Raw genomic sequence first — 20,379 nt, forward strand, 5'->3', positions numbered from 1 at the left:
GAAACACTGTTTTGCAACCTTTCACCCTAAAATAGTGTCCATCCTTTGTAGAAAGGTGACTTTCTTGGAGGCAAAAAATTGAAGGATCCTGCTGTTTAACCCAGTCTGCAAACCTATGTATTTTGGTTGAGGCATTGAGGCCGTTGCTATTAAGAGATATTATTAAAAGGTGTGTATTTCTTTTTGCCATTTTTTTTGTAATTCTGGTTTTACCTTTGCTCTCTTAACTAGTATTTGAGTATTGTTTGCTTTTTCCAGGTTCCTTATATGTGTGCTTTTCTTTCTCTTCAGTGTGGAGGATTCTTTCAAGTATTTTCTGTAGAGTTGGTTTTGTCTTCAAATACTCCTTTAGCCTGTTTTTGTTGTGGAATGTCCTTATATCTCCATCTATTTGAGTGGATAACTTTCCGGGGTAAAGTAACCTTTCTTGACAGTTGTTATCTTTCAGAACTTGGAATACATCAGTCCAAGCCCTTCTGGCTTTTAAAATATCTTGAAATTCCCTTCATACTTTTCAATTAGTTTGTCTTTCTCTTTGTTGGACTATAGTAGATCTGCCACCTGGTCTTCTAGCTTAGATATTCTGTCCTCTCCTTCATCCACTCTACTGGTGAGATTTTCTAGTTTTTTATTTCATTAACTGTGTTCTTCATTGCTAGTAATTCTGACTGGTTTTTCCTTATTATTTCTATTTCCTTTTGATGTCTTGTATTGACCTCTTTATTTCATTAAATTGGTTTCCTGTGTCTTCTTTGATTCCTTCGATTTCCTTTTTCATTCCTTTGATTTCTTTGAACCTATTTATAATCATCCTTTTGAAATCTTTCTGAGGCATTTCCTCTAACTCATTCTCACTGGAGGTCATTTCTAATGCATTAATTTTTGGTGGATTTATATTGTATTGATTTTTGGTGTTTCTTGTGTTATATATTTTTGCATCTTGGATTAATTTAATGCTTGATTTTCTGCTTAGCTGCAGTATTGCTAGATGTATACAATCAATCTGATGTTATATATTTTCAGGGTTGGAGATTAAGGTGCTAGGTGTGGCTCTCAAGACTCTCAGAGTATCTACAAAAGTGATCCTAGGTGTTGGGTTTGCCTGCTATGAGAGTATTCACGTAGGCTAAGTGGAACATAATATAGGCAGATTCTAGAATTTAACTAACTAATGTACACATTCAATGAAAAACAGCACAAAGTATTTATGCAAATGTAGGTACAACAACCAGATCCTCTAACTGTCCCTTAGGGTGTGTGGCGCCCCAGCCACACCCTTAATCCTGACAACAAGGTGGTTAAGATTTCTGGTTTGTTGGAAGGTTCCAAGTCAGCTTGTGATCAAGTGAAACCCTTCCCTAAGGTATAACAGAAGAGGAAACAAAGCCACTATAAATCAGGAAACAACAAATAACAAGCCCAAAATATAGCTTATTTATGAATGGCAAATCTCACCATCCACCATATTTAACATATAATTTTTCCTGATATGGAAGGTACAATTAGCACTTGCAGTTCAGGCCTATATACCAGGTTTATTAGGTGGTTACTGACCTGGTGTAATCCCAGTTACCTTTTAGGATGATTTTGGTCTCAGTTATGCTGCATTCCTGCTTGGGTCCCTGTGTGGTGCACTGTAGGCTAGCTGAGTCACTGGATCTCTGCTCTGTTTGCCAGTGCTGGGTACTGTGATCTCCCTTCTGCTGGTCTCTGGTGCTTGCTGGCACTTGCACTGGCGATGGGGGAGGGTAGTCTGTCAATGGTGGTTTTACTTCTCTCACTGGTCTACCTGATCCTCTATCTTATGATCAGCTCCTCTGTTGTTCACTGCGGTCCTCCCTTCACATTTCTTGAGTTTGTGAATAGCTGCGGTGTGTGTGTGTGTGTGGAAAATCCCCTCAACTGGCTTTTCCTGCAGCTCAAGCCGAGCCTGGAAGTTGTGGCCCTGTGCTGGAGCTGCTTCTGCCTGCCTATGTAGGCTCTGGATGGTCTGGATCTCTCCTACTTCTCTGTTGCCGTTTCAATTTCTTATACACCTCACTTTTTAGTAAAAGTGTGTATTTTGCTTGTTTTTTTTTTTTTGGCTTTTTCTCCCCTAGGCTGCTTTGGCATGGTTCCTATGCCACCATCTTAACTGGAAGTCTGACATTCCTTTTTAAGGTTTTAGTATGTGTGTGTGTATATATATATATATATATATATATATATATATATATATATATATATATTTTTTTTTTTTTTTTTTTTTTTTTTTTTTTTTTGGTTTTTCGAGGTAGGGTCTCACTCTGGCTCAGGCTGACCTGGAATTCACTATGTAGTCTCAGGGTGGCCTCGAACTCTCAGAGATCCTCCTACCTCTGCCTCCCGAGTGCTGGGATTAAAGGCGTGCGCCACCACGCCCGGCTAGTTATATTTTAAATTGATGAGGACTTAATCTTAACAGGACAAGAGCCAGTGGTTTGAATTTAAAGTTTATAATTTTTCCTTTGGTGGCTTGTAATGAAAAGTTGGGGAAAAGAGAAAAGAAAGGAAAAAATCCTAGAAGCTCTATAGTGATTTTAACTTTGAGCAAGGAGAGAAAAATTAGATATCCATATGCAGAAGAAATTAAAGAGGCCCAGTAAAGACAGGAGTTTCTTTAAGAAGGCAGGGTTTGTATTTGACTTAGTGATATGGCTTGAATTTGGGATGAGATAGAGAGACCCTGGCAAGTCATAGCCAGATGGCAGAATTGTGTGTTTTAGAAGGGTCAGGGTTTTAGAGGGTTTTTGGTGATAGAGAATTTGATAAGTAGAACAAGAAGTACAAAGGGAAGGGCAGGAATGGAGGGCTAAGAAGCCCTGAAGGTAAAGAATCTTGGACCACTTGCCATGTTTTCTGAAGAAGTTATCAAGATCAATGAGAATATTAAAATCACCAGGCATGGTGGTGTACACATTTAATCCCAGCACTAGGGAGGCAGCGGTAGGGGGATTGCTGTGAGTTCAAGACCAGGTCAGCTGGAGCTGGAGTGAGAACCTACCTCAAAAAAATAATAAAAATAAAATCGAAAGTACCAAATTCAGGCTAGTGGTGGCCATTATCTAAGGAATATTGTGGCCAAATTTGAACAGAGAGCTGGAGTAATTTGGCAGACAGGAGCTTAGGAAATTTGAGTTCCTTTCAATTAGCCCTGAAACATGCCAATGGAGTGTCTTTTAGAACAGATGATTTAGAGCCCATTTTTGAGGACAAGGATTACAGTGGCCAATCATGCCACCAGGGACATCTCCCAGGCTTAGGGAGGGTAAATAAAGCCCAAGAATCCTTGGGAAGGGAGCATCACTGCACTCATAATGCTTGGGGTGTGGAATGACACATTGGAGGCTCCCAGAGTCTCTGATCATCTGAAAGGTGAGAAACTCCCAGAGTTTTTAAGGTCTTGGGTGGGGCTCCTCCACCACAGACCAGGAATGAATACTGAATAATGAGAATGATTTTTAAAAAATTTTTTGTTTATTTTTATTTATTTATTTGAGAGTGACAGACAGAGAGAGAAAGAGGCAGATAGAGGGAGAGAGAGAATGGGCGCACCAGGGCGTCCAGCCATTGCAAACGACCTCCAGATGCGTGCACCCCCTTGTACATCTGGCTAACGTGGGTCCTGGGGAATCGAGCCTCAAACTGGAGTCCTTAGGCTTCACAGGCAAGCACTTAACCGCTAAGCCATCTCTCTAGCCCCATGAGAATGAATTTTATGAGGGTGTTGAATGCAGCAGATCACATGGCAAGAGGCCTCTATTCTGCAGTTCAAAAGTCTGGTGGGAGAGGGTGAAAAGAAGAATGAAAGGAAGAAACCCTCACATATTAAGCTGGAAAGACTGGAGGTTTCAGGTCACAGGCAGCTGTTTAGTTCAGAGTAGTGATCATGGTGAGTTTGGTGCTCCTGAGGGAGTGAAACATTGACAGGGATGTAGAGAGGAGAGAGAAACAGAAAGGGAAGACATGTGGCCCCAAAGCCCCAGAGGGCTCTGATCCAAATCAAGGCACTAAATATAAGGAAAGTGTAAGAGAAAAGCAAAAGAAAACACTGGACTTGATCTCTACAGACAGACTATTGAGAGAAACAACGAGGGGCAGCAGCCTTCCTGCGGGATGAAGGCTGGAGCATTGAGCTAGGTTGGAGTTTAAGTTTATAAGGAGGATCCTAAGAAAAACAGACTACCAGCTGCAGGTCTAAGGGAAATAGGTAAGGAACTATATTTATTTGTGTTCTTGCTCAGAATAAACTTTTTTAGCCAGATTATCTAGGGAGGATATCCCACCAGATTAGATTGTTTCTGTTCCCTCAGGTTTTCTGAGTAAAGGGAAGTTTATCAATTGGGAGTAGACAAGCCTGTGAAGGCCACATGTTACTGAGGTTCTTTACTGCCTGCTGGTCTTAGGGATAGTTATTAACTCTTTAGTTCCCTCTAGTTTTCAGGGAAGGCTATTAACCATTCAGTTAGTTGACATGACTTTATTAAGCTCTCTGGAGACATAAAAGGAAGGAGTGAAAGATACTTCCCAACAACAAACATCCAGCTCCTGGTGTGGGTCTAGGCCTCCAGCCACCTGCACCTCCAGGTGGGTGCATAACCCTAAATCCATTTCTAGTCCCAAAACAAGCCTCTTGGCTGGCTGGTGCTGACTCATAGGACAAGATCAATGGCTAACGATTTTTATTTTTAAATTAAATTAAATTTTATTTATTTAAGACACAAGCATAGAGAAAGAGAGATAAAGAGAGAGATTTGGCATGCCAGACTCCAGCCACTGCAAATGAACTCCAGACACATGTGCTACCTTGTGCATCTGGCTTATGTGGGTTCTGGGGAATTGAACTGAGGTCCTTTGGCTTCGCAGGCAAGTGCCTTAACTGCTAAGCCATTTCCCCAGGCCCCTTGGTTTTGTTTCATGAGGTATGGTTTCACTCTAGCCCAGTCTGACCTGGAATTTAGTATATAGTCTCAGGGTGGCCTCGAACTCACAGTAATCCTCCTACCTCGGCCTCCCAAGTGCTGGGATTAAAGACGTGCACCACCATGACAGACAAGCTAAAACTTTTGATGGTACCTCTGTCCAGAAGCAACTGTCAGTGAAAATGGTTGTTTTGGGTTATATCCTTTCAAGAAAGTTGAGCCAGGTGTGGTGGTGCATACCTTTAATCCCAGCACTCAGAAGGAAGAGGCAAGAGGCTTGCCAAGAATTTGAGGCTACATAGTGAATTTGAGACTACATAGTGAATCCCAGATCAGCTTGAGCTTGAGCGAGACCCTGTGCCCCCACAAAAAAAAAAAAAAAGAGGTTGAAGTCCTAACTTCCAACACCTCCAAATATGACTATTCAGAAATAGATCATTACAGATATTACAGTACTTAAGATGAGGTCATGCTGGAGGGGTCTCATATGATTGGTGTCCTTGCAAGAAAAGGGCTCTGTGAAGAGTATTGGACTAACGCATCTACAAGTGAAAGAACCCCAGAGATTGCCAGAACACCACTAGAAGCTATGAAGAAGAGGCATTCCCTGGCATATGTGTTCCTACCTACACTCAATTTGAACTTCCAATATTCAAAACTATGAGGATAACTAATTTACAATAACTTATTTTATTTCTCTCTCTCTCTCTTTCTAATATTTTATTTATTTATTTATTTATTTATGAGAGAGAGTGGGAGGGCGAAACAGAATGGGTAAACCAGGGCCTCTAGCCACTACAAATAAACTCTAGATGCATATACCACTTTGTGCATCTGGCTTTATGTGGGTACTGGGGAGCTGAATCTGAGTCCTGTCCCCCTTTTTTTGAGGTAGGGTCATATTCTAGTCCAGGCTGACCTGGACTTTACTATGTGGTCTCAGAGTGGTCTTGAACTCACAGTGATCCTCCTACCTCTGCCTCCTAAGTGCTGGGATTAAAGACATGTGCTACCACACCCAGCCTAAATAGCCATTGTTTTTGATCTCCCAGATTGAGGTACATTATTATGGCAGCCCAAGGAAACAAACACAATGGTGTTCAAAGGATACAATGTAAAAGAAAAAAAAAGAAAAGAAAAAATAAAGAAAGAAAGCTGGGAGTGGTATTGCATATATATATCACAAGATATAGGATTTTCAAGGTGGAGTCTCACTCTAGCTCAGGCTTACTTGGAATTCAATATTTAGTCTCAGGGTGGTCTTGAACTCATGGCGACCCTCCAACCTCTGCCACCCAAGTGCTAGTATTAAAGGCGTGTGCTACCATGCTTGGCTTCCAAATAAAAAAAATTTTTTTTGAGGTAGGGTCTCACTCTCTAGCCCAGGCTGACCTGGAATTCACTGTAGTCTCAGGGTGGCATTGAACTCACAGTGATCCACCTACCTCTGCCTACCAAGTGCTGGGATTAAAGGTGTGTGTCACCACGCCTGGCTTCAAATAAAATATTTTTTAATCAATTTTTATTAACATCTTCCATGACTATAAAAAATATCCCATGGTAATACCCTCCCTCCCCCCATTTTCCCCTTTGAGATTCCATTCTCCATTATATCCCCTCCCCATCAAAATAAAAGAGAGACTAATTGAGAGGGGGAGGGGATATGATAGAAAATGGAGTTTCAAAGGGGAAATGGGGGGAACGAGGGAAATACCATGGAATATTGTTTATAATTATGGAAGTTGTCAATAAAAAAAAATTACGGTGGTTTGCCGGGCGTGGTGGCACACACCTTTAATCCCAGCACTCGGGAGGCAGAGGTAGGAGGATTGCCATGAGTTCGAGGCCACCCTGAGACTCCATAGTGAATTCCAGGTCGGCCTGGGCTACAGTGAGACCCTACCTCAAAAAAAAAAAAAAAAAAACAGTGGAAGAAAAGGACAGCACCCCAAGGTTGTCCTCTGACCTCCATACATATGCCTTGGTATGCACACCAATACAGTACACATAAAATAAAATTTAAGAAAATGTAAGTAATCAGCAAAACTGGCCCCTTCAGTAGGTTTGTAGTTTTCTTATTCTCTCCTCCTAAGACAATTTAAAGGGAGCCCAAGCTGATGATACAAGAGTTCAGGCCTTTGTGGGTGTGGGTGTGTGTGTGCACCTGCATGCACATACTTATCAGGTAGAAGATTACCCTGAGCCAGGCATGGTGGCACACATCTAAGTTCCACCATTAGGCGGCCAAGAAGAGCACTGCTTGAGGAGGACTACTTGAGACCAGCCTGGCAACAGAGTGAGACTTGGGTGTGTGTGTACCTGGCACACAGACTGAAGGAAGACACAGGTACTTATCTAAATACATTCTTTTCATCTTGCTTTGTTTTGCCTACTTGTTCTTTCTCCTGAACCTTTTCTTTCTCTTCTATAGTTACTTTGGATTCTAGGAATAGGCCTGCTTGACGAATATCTTAAGGACCAAAATTATCTCCTGAGCAATAGAGACCTTGGCACCAAACATAGCTGTGTGGCTGATCCTAAAATAGTGATCAAAGGAGCTGGACTGCAACCATGGGGCGCTCCAAGGTTTTCCTTTGTTTCTCTTTCCTATAGAGCACCAAGGCTGCTATAAGTGCTATAAGACAGACCTTAGGTCATTAGGCCTGTGTTCTTCCCAGTGAAATCATTTTATTAATATAGTTCCAAAGTTGGGTATGGTGGCACACACCTTTGATCCCAGCACTCAGGAGGCAGAAGTAGGAGGATGGCTGTGAGTTTGAGGCCAGCCTGAGACTACAGAGTGAATTCCAGGTCAACCTGGGCTAGGGTGAGACCCTACTTTGAAAAACCAGAAAGATAAACAAAGCTGCTTTCCAGCCCTCACCACTGCTCATCTACTTGATTGGCTTTCTGGGATGAGTGGCCAAGCCTTATCTGCTGGGATTGCCTTGGATCATTAAATTATTATACTATCTTGCAATTGGAACAGTTTTTTTTTTTTCTCTAGTTAGGTTCTCACTCTAGCCCAAGCTGATCTGCAACTCAGTCTTTAGCCTCAGGCTGGCCTCAAACTTATAGCAATCCTGCTTACTTCAGCCTCTGGAGTGCTGTGACTAAAGGCTGAGCCACCATGCCCAGCTTAATAAGAATTGTTTTGTCAAATATCAAAAAATGTGGTGAGATACCTTATGTTCAATCTTTTATGAGTTCATATAATCAATATATTTCTTTTTTAATATTTTATCTTTATTTATTTGAGAACGAAAGAGGCAGAGAGATAGAGAGAGAGCAGGGGCACACCAGGGCCTCCAGTCACTGCAAAAAGAGTCCAGATACATGTGCCACCTTGTGCATCTGGCTTATGTGTTTCTGGGGAATTGACCTGCGGTCCTTTGGTTTTGCAGGCATGGCCTTAGCCACTAAGCCATCTCTCCAGCCCTAATCAATATATTTCTAAGAAAGGGACAAAACTTATGGCACAAAGGTCTCAACTGCCAAAGCCAAAACCACTGCAGAATGATAGATGTTGAAGGGGAAGAAAAGAATGGTATTAACTATTTTAATCCAATCACACAAACATGAGCAAAGTACAATGGTATTTATGTATGGAAATGTCATAATGAAGCCCATCATTCTGTATACTAAAGTAACAAAAGTGAAGGCTGCGGCTGGAGAGATGGCTTAAGGACGTATGTTCTATTCTCCAGATCCCACATTAGCCAGACACACAAAGGAGAGTCAAGCACAAGGGCACACATGTCCACTAGGTGTCGCAAACATCTGGAGTTCAATTGTATGGCTAAGGGCCTGGTGTGCCAATTCTCTCCTCTCTCCCTCCCTCTTTCTGTAAAATTATATATATATATATATATATATATATATATATATATATATATATATATATATATATATATTTAAAAAATTGCAGCCAGGCATGGTGGCTCACACCTTTAATCCCAGCACTCAGGAGGCAGAGGTAGGAGGACTGCCCTGAGTTCAAGGTCACCCTGAGACTACATAGTGAATTTCAGGTTAGCCTGGGCTAGAGTGAGCCTTACCTCAAAAAACTAAACAAAACAAAAAAATAGCAAGGGGCTGGAGAGATGGCTTATTTTTAGGAGTTTGCCTGCAAAGCCAAAGGACTTTGGTTTGATTCCCCAATACCCATATAAGCCAGATGCACAAGGTGGCACATGAATCTGGACTTTGCAGTGGCTGGAAGCCCTGGTGTGCCCATTCTCTCTCTCTCTTTTAAATAAATAAATAAAATAAAATATTTTAAAAATTGCAGGCTGGAGAGCTGGCTTAGCAGTTAAGGTGCTTGCCTGTGAAGCCTTAGGACCCAGATCCCACATAAACCAGATTCACATGGTGGTACATGCATCTGAAGTTTGTTTGAGGTGGCTAATGGCTCTGCCCTGCCCATCCTCTCTGTGTCTCTCTATATATAAGAAAAACAACAACAACAACAACAACAACAACAAAAACAGGTCTCACTCTAGTCCAGGCTTACTTGAAACTCACTCTATAGCCCAGCCTGTCCTCAACTCATGGTGATCCTCTACCTCAACCTCCTGAGTGCTAGAATTAAAGGTTTTTGCCACCACATCCAGTCTCATTCTAGTCCAGGCTGACCCGGAACTCACTCTCTAGGCCCAGGCTAGCCTCCAACTCATGGTGATCTCTCTACCTCTGCCTCCCAATTGCTGGGACCAAAGCCTTGCACCAGCACACCCACCCCCAATTTTTCTTAAAAAAATATTTATTTATTTATTTATTTGAGAGAGAGGCAGATAGAATGAGTACACGAGGTCCTCTAGCCCACTACAAATGAACTCCAGGTGTTTGTACCACCTTCTGCATCTGTCTTATGTAGGTACTGTGGTTTTGAACCTTGGTCCTTGGGCTTCAGAGGCAAATGCCTTAATCACTAAGCCATGTCTTCATCCCAGTTAAAGAAAAAACAAATTAGCAGGGCATGATGGTACATGCCTTTAATCCCAGCACTCACGGATTCAGAGGTAGGATCACTGTGAGTTTGAGGCCACCCTGAGACTACATAGTGAAAAGGGAAAAAAAAGGAAAAAAAAAAAAAAAAGGAGAGGAACCACAGGTCTGGTTGTGGGGTTGGCAGGGACCGCAGAGCTGGACTCATCTAAAGGCATTGGTCTCAGAAAAAGCTAAGCAAAAAAGAGGGCTCGGGTGGTGGCTCACGCTCAGAATCTCAGCACCAAGGTAGGAGAATCGCCGAGAGTTCGAGGCCATCCTAAGACTATATCGTGAATTCCAGGTCAGCCTGAGTTAGAGTGAGACCCTACTTCGAAAAAACAGCCAAACAAACAAAAACAAAAAAAAGAAAGAAAGAAAGACAAGATACTGTCAGGCTAGAGAGATGGCTTAGTGGTTAAGGTGCTTGTCTGCAAAGCCAAAGGAGCCAGGTTTGATTCCCTAGTACCCTCGTAAAGCCAGATGCACATGGTGGCACATGTGTCTGGAGTTTGTTTGCAGTGACTGGAGAACTTGGCATGCCTATTATCCCTCTCTTAAGTAAATAAATATTTTAAAAAATATTTATTTATTTACTTGAGAGACAGAAAGGAGGGGGGAGAGAGAGAGAGAGAGAATGGGCATGCCAGGGCTTCCAGCCACTGCAAACCAACTCCAAATACATGCGCTCCCTTGTGCATCTGGCTTACGTGGGTACTGGAGAATCAAACCGGGATCCTTTGGCTTTGCAGCCAAACGCCTTAACCGCTAAGCGATCTCTCTAGCCCAATTTTTTGTTTTCAAAAAAAGGTATTGGGGCCGGAGAGATGGTTTAGTGGTTAAGGCACTTGCCTGCAAAGCCTAAGGACTCATGTACAACTGCAGATCTCACCTAATCCTGATGCATAAAGAAATGGAAGATAGTGGGAGATCTTCCTCATCTGTTATGAGCCCTATTTGGATATCCCAGCTGTTTTAAAGCAAACGTTGGTGTGTTGGTGTGGCTTGTGCTCCGTGGCATCCTCTCTGGTTCTCTGCAGTCTGACAGGCTTCCCTCCCGCCGCCGCCATGAACATCCGCAGTGCTCGGCCCGAAGACCTGATGAACATGCAGCACTGCAACCTCCTCTGCCTCCCTGAGAACTACCAGATGAAGTATTATTTCTACCACGGCCTCTCGTGGCCCCAGCTCTCCTACATAGCTGAGGACGAGGACGGCAAGATCGTGGGCTATGTCCTGGCCAAAATGGAGGAGGATCCTGATGATGTCCCGCATGGACATATCACCTCCCTGGCTGTGAAACGCTCACACCGGCGCCTTGGTTTGGCCCAGAAGCTGATGGACCAGGCCTCACGGGCCATGATTGAGAACTTTAGCGCCAAATATGTGTCCCTGCATGTCAGGAAGAGCAACCGAGCAGCGTTGCACCTCTATTCTAATACCCTCAACTTCCAGGTCCATAAAGTGGAACCCAAGTACTATGCAGACGGGGAAGATGCGTATGCCATGAAGCGGGATCTCTCCCAGATGGCGGATGAGCTGAGACGGCAGCAGGTGCTGAAGAAGGGCAAATACGTGGTTCTGGGTTCCAGGGACAACCAGGAGACTCAGGAGAGCCTAGCTGGCAGTGATCGTGGGGGTGACGGCAAAGATGGTGCCGATGCCCAGGACAGCTCGGAAGACTTGGACTTCACCTCCTAGAGCCTGCTTGAGCGTCACAGGTCACTGTTGCTCAGGCACTGCGGTCTTCTCTACAGCATCTCTCGGCTCTGAAGTCTTTTCACAGTGACCTGAATTGCTTCTCACTTTGGACTCGGCACCCACTTTGACAGAGCCTACTGTGGTCATGAAGGAATGCCTGGACACAGCTTGCTGGGCATGAGCCAAGGAATCTTGAGGACTGCCGTGAGAGAACCTTCCTTGGCCTCCTCATCCCATGATACCACTGTGTTCTGTTGGCACATGTCTGACTTTGGACAGTGGTTGTCCCGCAGGGGTCTCCTAGAATGCCAAACAGAAAGCAGGGACAGCTCTTGAAGCTCCCCATCTTTCAGGTTTTGCCTTTATCTGAGTTTTTCATCAGGATGATCATGTCCCCTTGTTTCTTGTTTTTTTCTTTTCTTTCTGAAAACTCCCTGTGTCCTGTGTTGTTCTTTCTTCTGGAGGTATTTTTCCCTTTCCACATAGAAGGTGATAAAAATATACTATATGTGCAAAATATATAGATTTTAAGAAAAAAGACATACAGTAGTTAAATTGATCTATAATAAAAAGATAAATGCAAAAAAAAAAAAAAGGAGAAGGAAAGAAAGAAAATGGCACTCCTTAGATCTGGGCTTTTTATTTGTTTATTTATTTATCTATCTATTTTGGTTTTTTTCAAGGTATGGTCTTGCTCTAGCCCAGGCTGACCTGGAATTCACTTTGTAGTCTCAAGGTAGCCTCAAACTAATGGCGATCCTACCTCTGCTAAATGCTGGGATTAAAGGAGTGTGCCACCATGCCCAACTTCTTTCTTTTTTATTTATTTTTTATTTTTATTCATTTATTAAAGACAGAGAGAGGGAGAGAAAGAGAAATAGCAAGAGAGAATGGGCATGCCAGGATTTCTAGCCACTGCAAACGAACTCCAGATGTATGAACCACCATGTGCATCTGGCTTACAGGGGACCTGGAGAATCCAACCTGGGCCTTAGGTTTTGCAGGCAAGTAACTTAATGGCCCCAAAGATTGATTTTTGTAACTTGATTTTTCTCTCTAACTGCTTTCAATATATTTTCTTTGGTTTGTATACTTGGTAGCTTAATTATAATATGGCAAGGAGAGATCCTTCCCAGGTTTTGTCTGGCTGGTGTTCTAAAGGATTCCTGTATCTGCACTGGCATCTCTTTCCCAATTTTGGGGAAGTTTTCTTCTATGATTTTGTTGAAAATGACTACTATGCCTTTGGAATGAAATAATTCTTCTACTATAACCTGAATTCTTATGTTTGATCTTTTCATAGTGCCCTGAATATCTTGAAATTCCCCTTCACACTTTCCTATTAGTTTGTCTTTCTCTTTGTTGGACTGTATTAGATCTGCCACCTGCTCTTCTAACTGTGTTCTTCATTTAGTAATTCTGACTGGTTTATTATCTCTATTTCCTTATTTATGTCTTGTATTGACCTCTTTATTTCATTAAATTGGTTTCCTGTGTCTTCTTTGATTTCCTCTTTGACTTCTTTGAGCATATTTATAATCATTCTTTTGAAATCATTCTCAGGCATTTCCTCTAACTTATTGTCACTGGAGATCATTTCTGATACATTAATCTTTTTTGGTGGATTCGTATTGTCTTGATTTTTGGTGTTTTTGTTATACATATTTTTGCATCTTAGATTAATTTTAATGCTTGGATTTTCTAGTTAGCTGTAGTATTATTAGATGTATCAATCAATCTGAAGTTATATATCTTCAGGGTAGGAACTTTCTTTTCTCAATTTTTATTAACATCTTCCATGATTATAAGAAATATCCCATGGTAATACCCTCCTCCCTCCCCCCACCTTCCTCTTTGAAATTCCATTCTCCATCATATCCTCTCCCCCTCTCAATCAGCCTTTCTTTTATTTTGATGTCATCATCTTTTCCTCCCCTTATGATGGTCTTGTGTAGGTAGTGTCAGGCACTGTGAGGTCATGGATATCCAGGCTATTTTATGTCTGGAGGGAACATGTCAGGAGTCCTACCCTTCCTTTGGCTCTTACATTCTTTCCACCACCTCTTCCGCATTAGACCCTGAGCCTTGGAAGGTATGATCGAGATATTACTCAGTCACTTCTTTCCAGCACCGTGATACCTTCTGAGTCATCCCAAGGTCAGGGTAGGATCTCAAGACTCTCAGAGTATCTACAAAAGTGACCCTAGGTGTTGGGTTTGCCTGCTATGAGAGTATTCAAGTAGTCTGAGTGGAACAAAATACAGGCAGATTCTAAAATTTACCTAAAAAACGTACCTATTCAATGAAAAACAACACAGAGTATTTATGCAAGAGTAGGTGTTATGACAACCATATCCTCTAACAAACTCTCAATCCCTTAGGGTGTGCGTTGCCCCACACCCTTAATCCTGTCAACTAGGAGGTTAAGATTTCTCTGTTGAGAGTTCCAAGTCAGCTTGTGACCAAGTGAGACCCTTCCCTAAAGAACAACAGAAGATTTTCGGCGACGAGGAGGACGTGGAGGTCGTGGCGCTCCGCTGCGGCGCCACAGTACGCGCTCGCGCATAACTGGGGCCGCTTGGCCCGCCGCGGGCGGCCCCTTTAACCGCGAGCCACATCGCAAAAAAAAAAAAAAAAAAAAAGAACAACAGAAGAGGAAATAAAGCCACTATAAAACAGAAAGCAACAAATAACAAGCCCAAAATATAGGTTATTTAAGAATGGCAAATCCAACCTTCCATCAGATTTAACATATAATTTATCCTGATATGGAAGGTGAAATTCGCACCTCTGATTCAAGCCTATATATCAGGCTTATTTGGCAGGTTCAAGCCTATATATCAGGCTTATTTGGCAGGTACTGACCTGGTGTAACCCCAGTTACCTTTTGGGATGATTCTGGTCTGTTATGCTGCACTCCTGCTTGGGTCCTTCTTTGGTGCACAATGGGTTCAAGTAGGCTGGCTGGATCATTGGATCACTGCTCTGGTCACTGGTGCTGGGTGCTGTGATCTCCCTTCCCCTGGTCTCTGGTGCTGGCTGGTGATTGCGCTGGCTGTGGTGAGTGGGGGGGAGGCTGTGGATGGTGGTTCTAGTTCTCCTGTTGTTCCACATGACCCTCTACCTCATGATCTGCTCCTCCATTGTTTACTGCGGTTCTCCACATTTCTTGAGTTTGTGAAGAGCTCCCATGTGAGTGGATAATCCCCTCACCTGGCTTTTCCTGTGGCTCAAGCCGAGCCTTGCAGCTGTGGCCCCGCGGACCTGCTGCTGCAGACCTGGTGCTGCCACTGCAAGAGCTGCTTCTGCCTGCGTATGTGGACTCTCGATCTCTCCTACTTCTCTGCTGCCATTGGTAATTTCTTATACACCTCACTTTTTAGTAGAAATGTGTATTTGGCTGCTTTTTTTTTTTTTCCCCGTTTTTACTCTAGGCTGCTTTGGCATGGTTCCTCTGCCGCCATCTTAATGGGAAGCAAAGATTGATTTTTGATTGGGAAATCTCTCCTCTCCAAAGACAAAAAGTAACTGTGGGGCTGGAGAGAAAGTGTAGCGGTTAAGCGCTTGCCTATGAAGCCTAAGGACTCTGGTTCGAGGCTCAAGTCCTCAAGACCCACATTAACCAGATGCAAAGGGTGCATAAGTCTAGAGTACGTCTGCAATGGCTGGAGGCCCTGGTGCGTCCATTCTCTCTTTCTCTCTGTCACTCTCAAAAAAATATATGTATCAAGACACATAGATCCCTTTGTTGTTGTTGTTTTTGGAGGTAGCAGTTTACTCTAGCTTAGGCTGACCTGGAATTCATATGTAGTCTCAAGGTAGCCTCAAACTCACAGAAATCCTACCTCAACCTTGTAAGTGCTAGGACTGAAGGTGTGTGCCATTAAAGGATAGGAGAAAGCTAGCTTTTAAAAAGCAGTTTCAGTTAGAGATTGAGGCCTAAAGACAACCAGGAGATGCCAACCCATATGTGACCTTGCCCTGGCAAAAGAATGGAACTCTTGGCAGGAATGGAATTCATGTCTGATGGAGACTGATCTCCAGCAACCCCTGCTACCTAGTCTAACATGCTACCTAGACATTTGGTCCAAGTAGGATGGCCACCCTCCAAATCTACAAACCAATTGGGTCTTCCACTTGCATACCTGAACTGGACACTGTAAAGACTGTGTTCAGCCTCCTCCCCTGTTCTCTGTGTGACTCTCTGGATTCCCTCTCATCTCTGCCCAGACACACATGAGTATGGCTTCTACCCCCAGTGGAGATGGGAAAGCATAGCATTATTTTCTCCCCCCCCCCCCCCAAGTAGGGTTTCACTTTAGCCTAGGTTGACCTGGAATTCACTCTGTAGTCTCAGGGTGGCCTCAAACTCGTGGCAAGGCTCCTACCTCTGCCTCCCAAGAGCTGGGATTAAAGGTGTGCGCCACAACACCTGGCTTAGCCTTGATTTTTAAAAAGATATTTTATTTACTTATTTATTTGATGGGGGGGATTGAGGACAGAATGGGCATGACAGGGCCTTCAGCCACTGTAAAAGAACTCCAGATGCATGTGCCTCTTTGTGCATCTGGCTAACGTGGATCCTGGAGAATCAAACTGGGATCCTTTGGCTTTGCAGGCAAATGCCTTAACTGCTAAGACATCTCTCCAGCCCCTCAGCATTGTTTCTTTTCTTTCTTAAATTATTTTTCATTAACACCTTCCATGATTGTAAGCAATATCCCATGGTAATACCCTACCTCCCCCAACTTTCCTCTTTGAAACTTCAGTCTCCACCATATCCCCTCTCCATCTCAATCACTCTCTTTTATTTTTATGTCATAATTTTTTTTGCTCCTATTATGATGGTCTTGTATAGGTAGTGTCAGGCACCGTGAGGTCATAGATATCCAGACCATTTTGTGTCTGAAGGAGCACGTTGTAAGGAGTCCCACCCTTCCTTTGTCTCTTATGTTCTTCCTGCCATCTCTTCCACAATGGACCTTGAGCCTTGGAAGGTGTGAGATATTGCAGTGCTGATCACTCCTCTGTTACTTCTTCCCAGCACCATGATGCCTTCTGAGTACTGGGGAATCTAACCCAGGCCATTAGGCTTTGCAAGCAAGTGCCTTTAACTGTTGAGCAACCTGTCCAGCCCTTGTATTATGTAATGAGTTTTATGACATCAGAAGAGATACTTTTGTTGTTGTTTGCTTTTTTAAGGTAAGGTCCTGCTCTAGCCCACGCTGACCTGAAACTCACTATGTAGTCTCAGGGTAGCCTCATGTTGACCCTCCTACCTCTGCCTCCTGAGTGCTGGGATTAAAGGTGTGCACCACCATGCCATTTCAGAAGAGACACTCATATGAGTAAAGTGTTAATGATAGTTTTCAGAGACTATGTACTTAGGGAAGGTCCAAAGAGCTACCTGTGTCTAGTGGCCTATGATATAATTCTACTTACCAAACATGCCCTGATAGAAGACAAAAGCAGTACAGTGCTTGTGGTTATAATTTCTTAGGTTTAAAACATATTTTTGAAGCTGGGCATGGTGGCGCACACCTTTAATCCCAGCACTTAGGAGGCAGAGGTAGGAGGAACATAGTGAATTCCAGGTCAGCCTGAGCTAGTGTGAGAACCTACCTTGGAAAACAAAACAAAACAAACAAAAAAATTTCTCCAGGCGCTACAAAAGAACTCCACATACATGAGCTACCTTGTACATCTGGCTTATGTGGGTCCTAGGAGTTGAACCTGGGTCCTTTGGCTCTGCATGAAAGCACCTTAACTGCTAAGCTATTTCTCCAGCCCTGTAATTTGTTAGTTTTAAAGACATTAGTTTGGTTGCAATCTTTTTTTTTTTTTTTGAGGTAGGGTTTTGCTCTAGCCCAGGCTGACCTGGAACTCACTAGCAATATCAGGGTGGCCTTGAACTCACAGCAATCCTCCTACCTCTGCCTCCGGAGTGTTGAGATTAAAGGTGTGGCACATACCTGTTTGTTTTTTTTTTCTTTTGGTACCAGGGATTGAACCCAGGGCCTTGTGTAATGCTGACTAAGCATTCCTCCAAGGCCTTATTATGGCTTTGATCTTGTGACCTCCTTCATTAGCCTCTTGAGTGCTGGGACTACCAGGTATGTGTCTCCCTGCCTAACTCCCATTAATACTCTAACTCCTTATATTTATTGTGTATTAATTCCTAATAATTTCATCCAACAATTCTGCTTCAAAGGGTTACGTTGTTGTATGCTACTTTCTGAGATGACTGACTCCATAAATATCTTGTCGGGAGGAGCAGTCCCAGAAAACAAGTGGAAACTAAAACTTTCCTTTTAGTGAAAACTTTGTAAGACATAACAAAAGCTCTAGCAGTCATCCCCACTGTGATTAGGGGCTTTGTGGTTAGCCTAGACATGCACTTGACCTGGCTGCAACAAGGTACACTGCTGTTCCAGCTTGAGTGATGTCATCAAGGACAAGGCGAGGGGACAGTTGCCAATGCCCAAAAGCAACAAGGCCATACAACCCTTATGGTGTTGGTAGGCCAGCTAACAAGGCATCCTCCCCATTCCAGGCAGATTGGACTCTGCATATCCCCAGGGAGCCACAACTCACACCTTCTCCAGAAGCAGAGAAGTCTCCAATCCACTCTAGGTTCATAAAAGCAAAGTAGGGGTCCTGACCTCTGCCCACCCATGGTAGTTAGAAAGTAGCTCCCCTTCACATTCAGGGCAATATCAGACAAAGACTGAGTAAACAGATTTAAACAAGATCTAGGATTTTAGAAATTTCATTCAAAAGTACTCAAAGAGGGATGGAGAGAAGACTCAGCAGTTAAGGCACTAGCCTGCAAAACCTTACAACTCACGTTCACCTTAGCTGTTAAGCCATCTCTCCAGCCCCTACAACCCAAGTTCGATTCCTCAGGACCCAGATGCACAAAGTAATCCAAGCATCTAGAGTTCATTTGCAGTGGCTAGAGGACCATTCTCTCTCCCTTCCCTTGGGGGGAAATATATATATATATAAAACATTCAAAGACAGGGTTGGAGAGATGGCTTAGCAGTTAAGGCATTTGCCTGCAAAGCCTAAAGACCCATGTTTGACTCCCCAGATCCTATGTAAGCCAGATGCACAAGATGACACATGTATCTGAGTTCAATTGCAGTGGCTAGAGGCCCTGGTGTGCCAATTCTCTCCCTGTGAGTTCAAGGCCACTCTGGGCTAGAGTGAGACCCTACCTAAAAACAAACAAACAAAGAAACCAAACAAACAAAAAACTTGCAAGAGGTTATAGCTTACATTATATTCACCAACACTCTCTAACAACTGGTAGAAGATCTTGCACCCAAAAGACAGCTTAAGTCAAGTGCTTGCCTCACAAGCATAAAGACTTGAGTTTGATACTCAGAACGCATAAATTCCGGGTATAGAAACAGACACCTGTGATCCCAGTGCTGGGAAGGCAGAAAAAGGATCCCCAGAGCTCACTAGCCAGCCAGTCTAGCCTACTGTTTGTTTTTTTTTTTTTGAGAGACTCTGTCTCAAAACAACGTGGGTGGTATACTTGAGGATGACACCCAAGCTCATTCTCTGGTTTCCACACACAGGTGCGTGTACACCTGCACAATCATGTATACACACATACACACGAGGGAAAAAAGGAAAAAGAACTTGGCAGAATATCACCAATGAGGGCTGGAGAGATGAGATGGCTTAGCAGCTAACGCATTTGCCTACAAAGTCAAAGGACCCAGGTTCGATTCCCCAGGACCCACGCAAGCCAGATGCACAGAATGCATCTAAGCCCTGGTGTGCCCATTCTCTCTCTTTCAAATAAAAACATTAAAAAAGAACATCACCAATGATAATTAAGAACTTGACAATACTATCAGTGAACAAAATTTTATTGATATTTGTAGAACATTTCACTCAATAGCTGCAAAATGAACATTTAGGGCTAAGGGAACATACACCAAGGCAGACTATCATAATCTTAAATCATAAATAAGCCTCAACAAATTCAAAGGAATATCTACAGTATCATACATCTGTTTAGAACAGTGGGGAAAAAAACAAAGAAACAGACAGTAGTGAGATGGCGCATGCCTTTAATCCCAGCACTTGGGAGGCAGAGGTAGAAGGATCGCTGAGTTCGAGGCCACCCTGAGACTGCATAGTGAGTTCCAGGTCAGCCTGGGCTAGAGTGAAATCCTACCTTGACAAACCAAAAACAATGTGTAATAGGGGCTGGAGAGATGGCTTAGCGGTTAAGACACTTGCCTGCAAAGCCAAAGGATCCAGGTTCGATTCCTTAGGACCCATGTAAGCCAGATACACAAGGTGGTGCATGTGTCTGGAGTTCATTTGCAATGGCTGAAGGCCCTGGTGCACCCATTCTCTATCTGCTTCTCTCTCTCTCCAATAAAAATAAAAAATATATATATTTATAATAGTACTGCTATTCTAGAAAAAAATTAAGACAAGTTGGCATGCCCATACTAAGACATAAAAGGAATAAACTATATTAAGCATCTATACAACTGGATGGACATCAAGGAAATTACAGAGAAAAGATAATCTCAAAAGGTCATGTACTTGAGGATTCTATTTTTATATCATTCTATTTGTGGCAGTGCAGAAGAGATTAGCAGTTGCTATCGGTTAAGATGGGGGAAAGATTATCAAGAGGAAGGAGAACTCTGTGCTAAGGGGAACAGTACTGTCTTGATTATGGCTGCAGGGACAATGGCAGTAGCACACAGCACATTGT

General features: G+C 43.1%; 1 protein-coding gene and 1 pseudogene across 1 annotated transcript; both read left to right on the forward strand.

The window, feature by feature from the left end:
* Positions 1 to 10,838: 10,838 nt before the first annotated feature.
* LOC123460140 (N-alpha-acetyltransferase 11-like) lies at positions 10,839 to 12,020 on the forward strand. The gene has a single exon (XM_045147718.1). It carries the CDS (start codon positions 10,995 to 10,997, stop codon positions 11,625 to 11,627), a length of 633 nt encoding a protein of 210 aa, XP_045003653.1. The 5' UTR covers positions 10,839 to 10,994; the 3' UTR covers positions 11,628 to 12,020.
* Positions 12,021 to 14,158: 2,138 nt separating this feature from the next.
* On the forward strand, positions 14,159 to 14,247 carry LOC123460542 (annotated as a pseudogene).
* The last annotated feature ends 6,132 nt before the right edge of the window (positions 14,248 to 20,379 follow it).

Source organism: Jaculus jaculus, chromosome 4 (genome assembly GCF_020740685.1).
Source record: "Jaculus jaculus isolate mJacJac1 chromosome 4, mJacJac1.mat.Y.cur, whole genome shotgun sequence".
In the NCBI taxonomy this organism is placed as follows: domain Eukaryota; kingdom Metazoa; phylum Chordata; class Mammalia; order Rodentia; family Dipodidae; genus Jaculus; species Jaculus jaculus.

Excerpts from the sequence above, each read along its gene's own strand:
- LOC123460140 (XM_045147718.1), top strand. The coding sequence starts at position 10,995 with ATGAACATCCGCAGTGCTCGGCCCGAAGACCTGATGAACATGCAGCAC.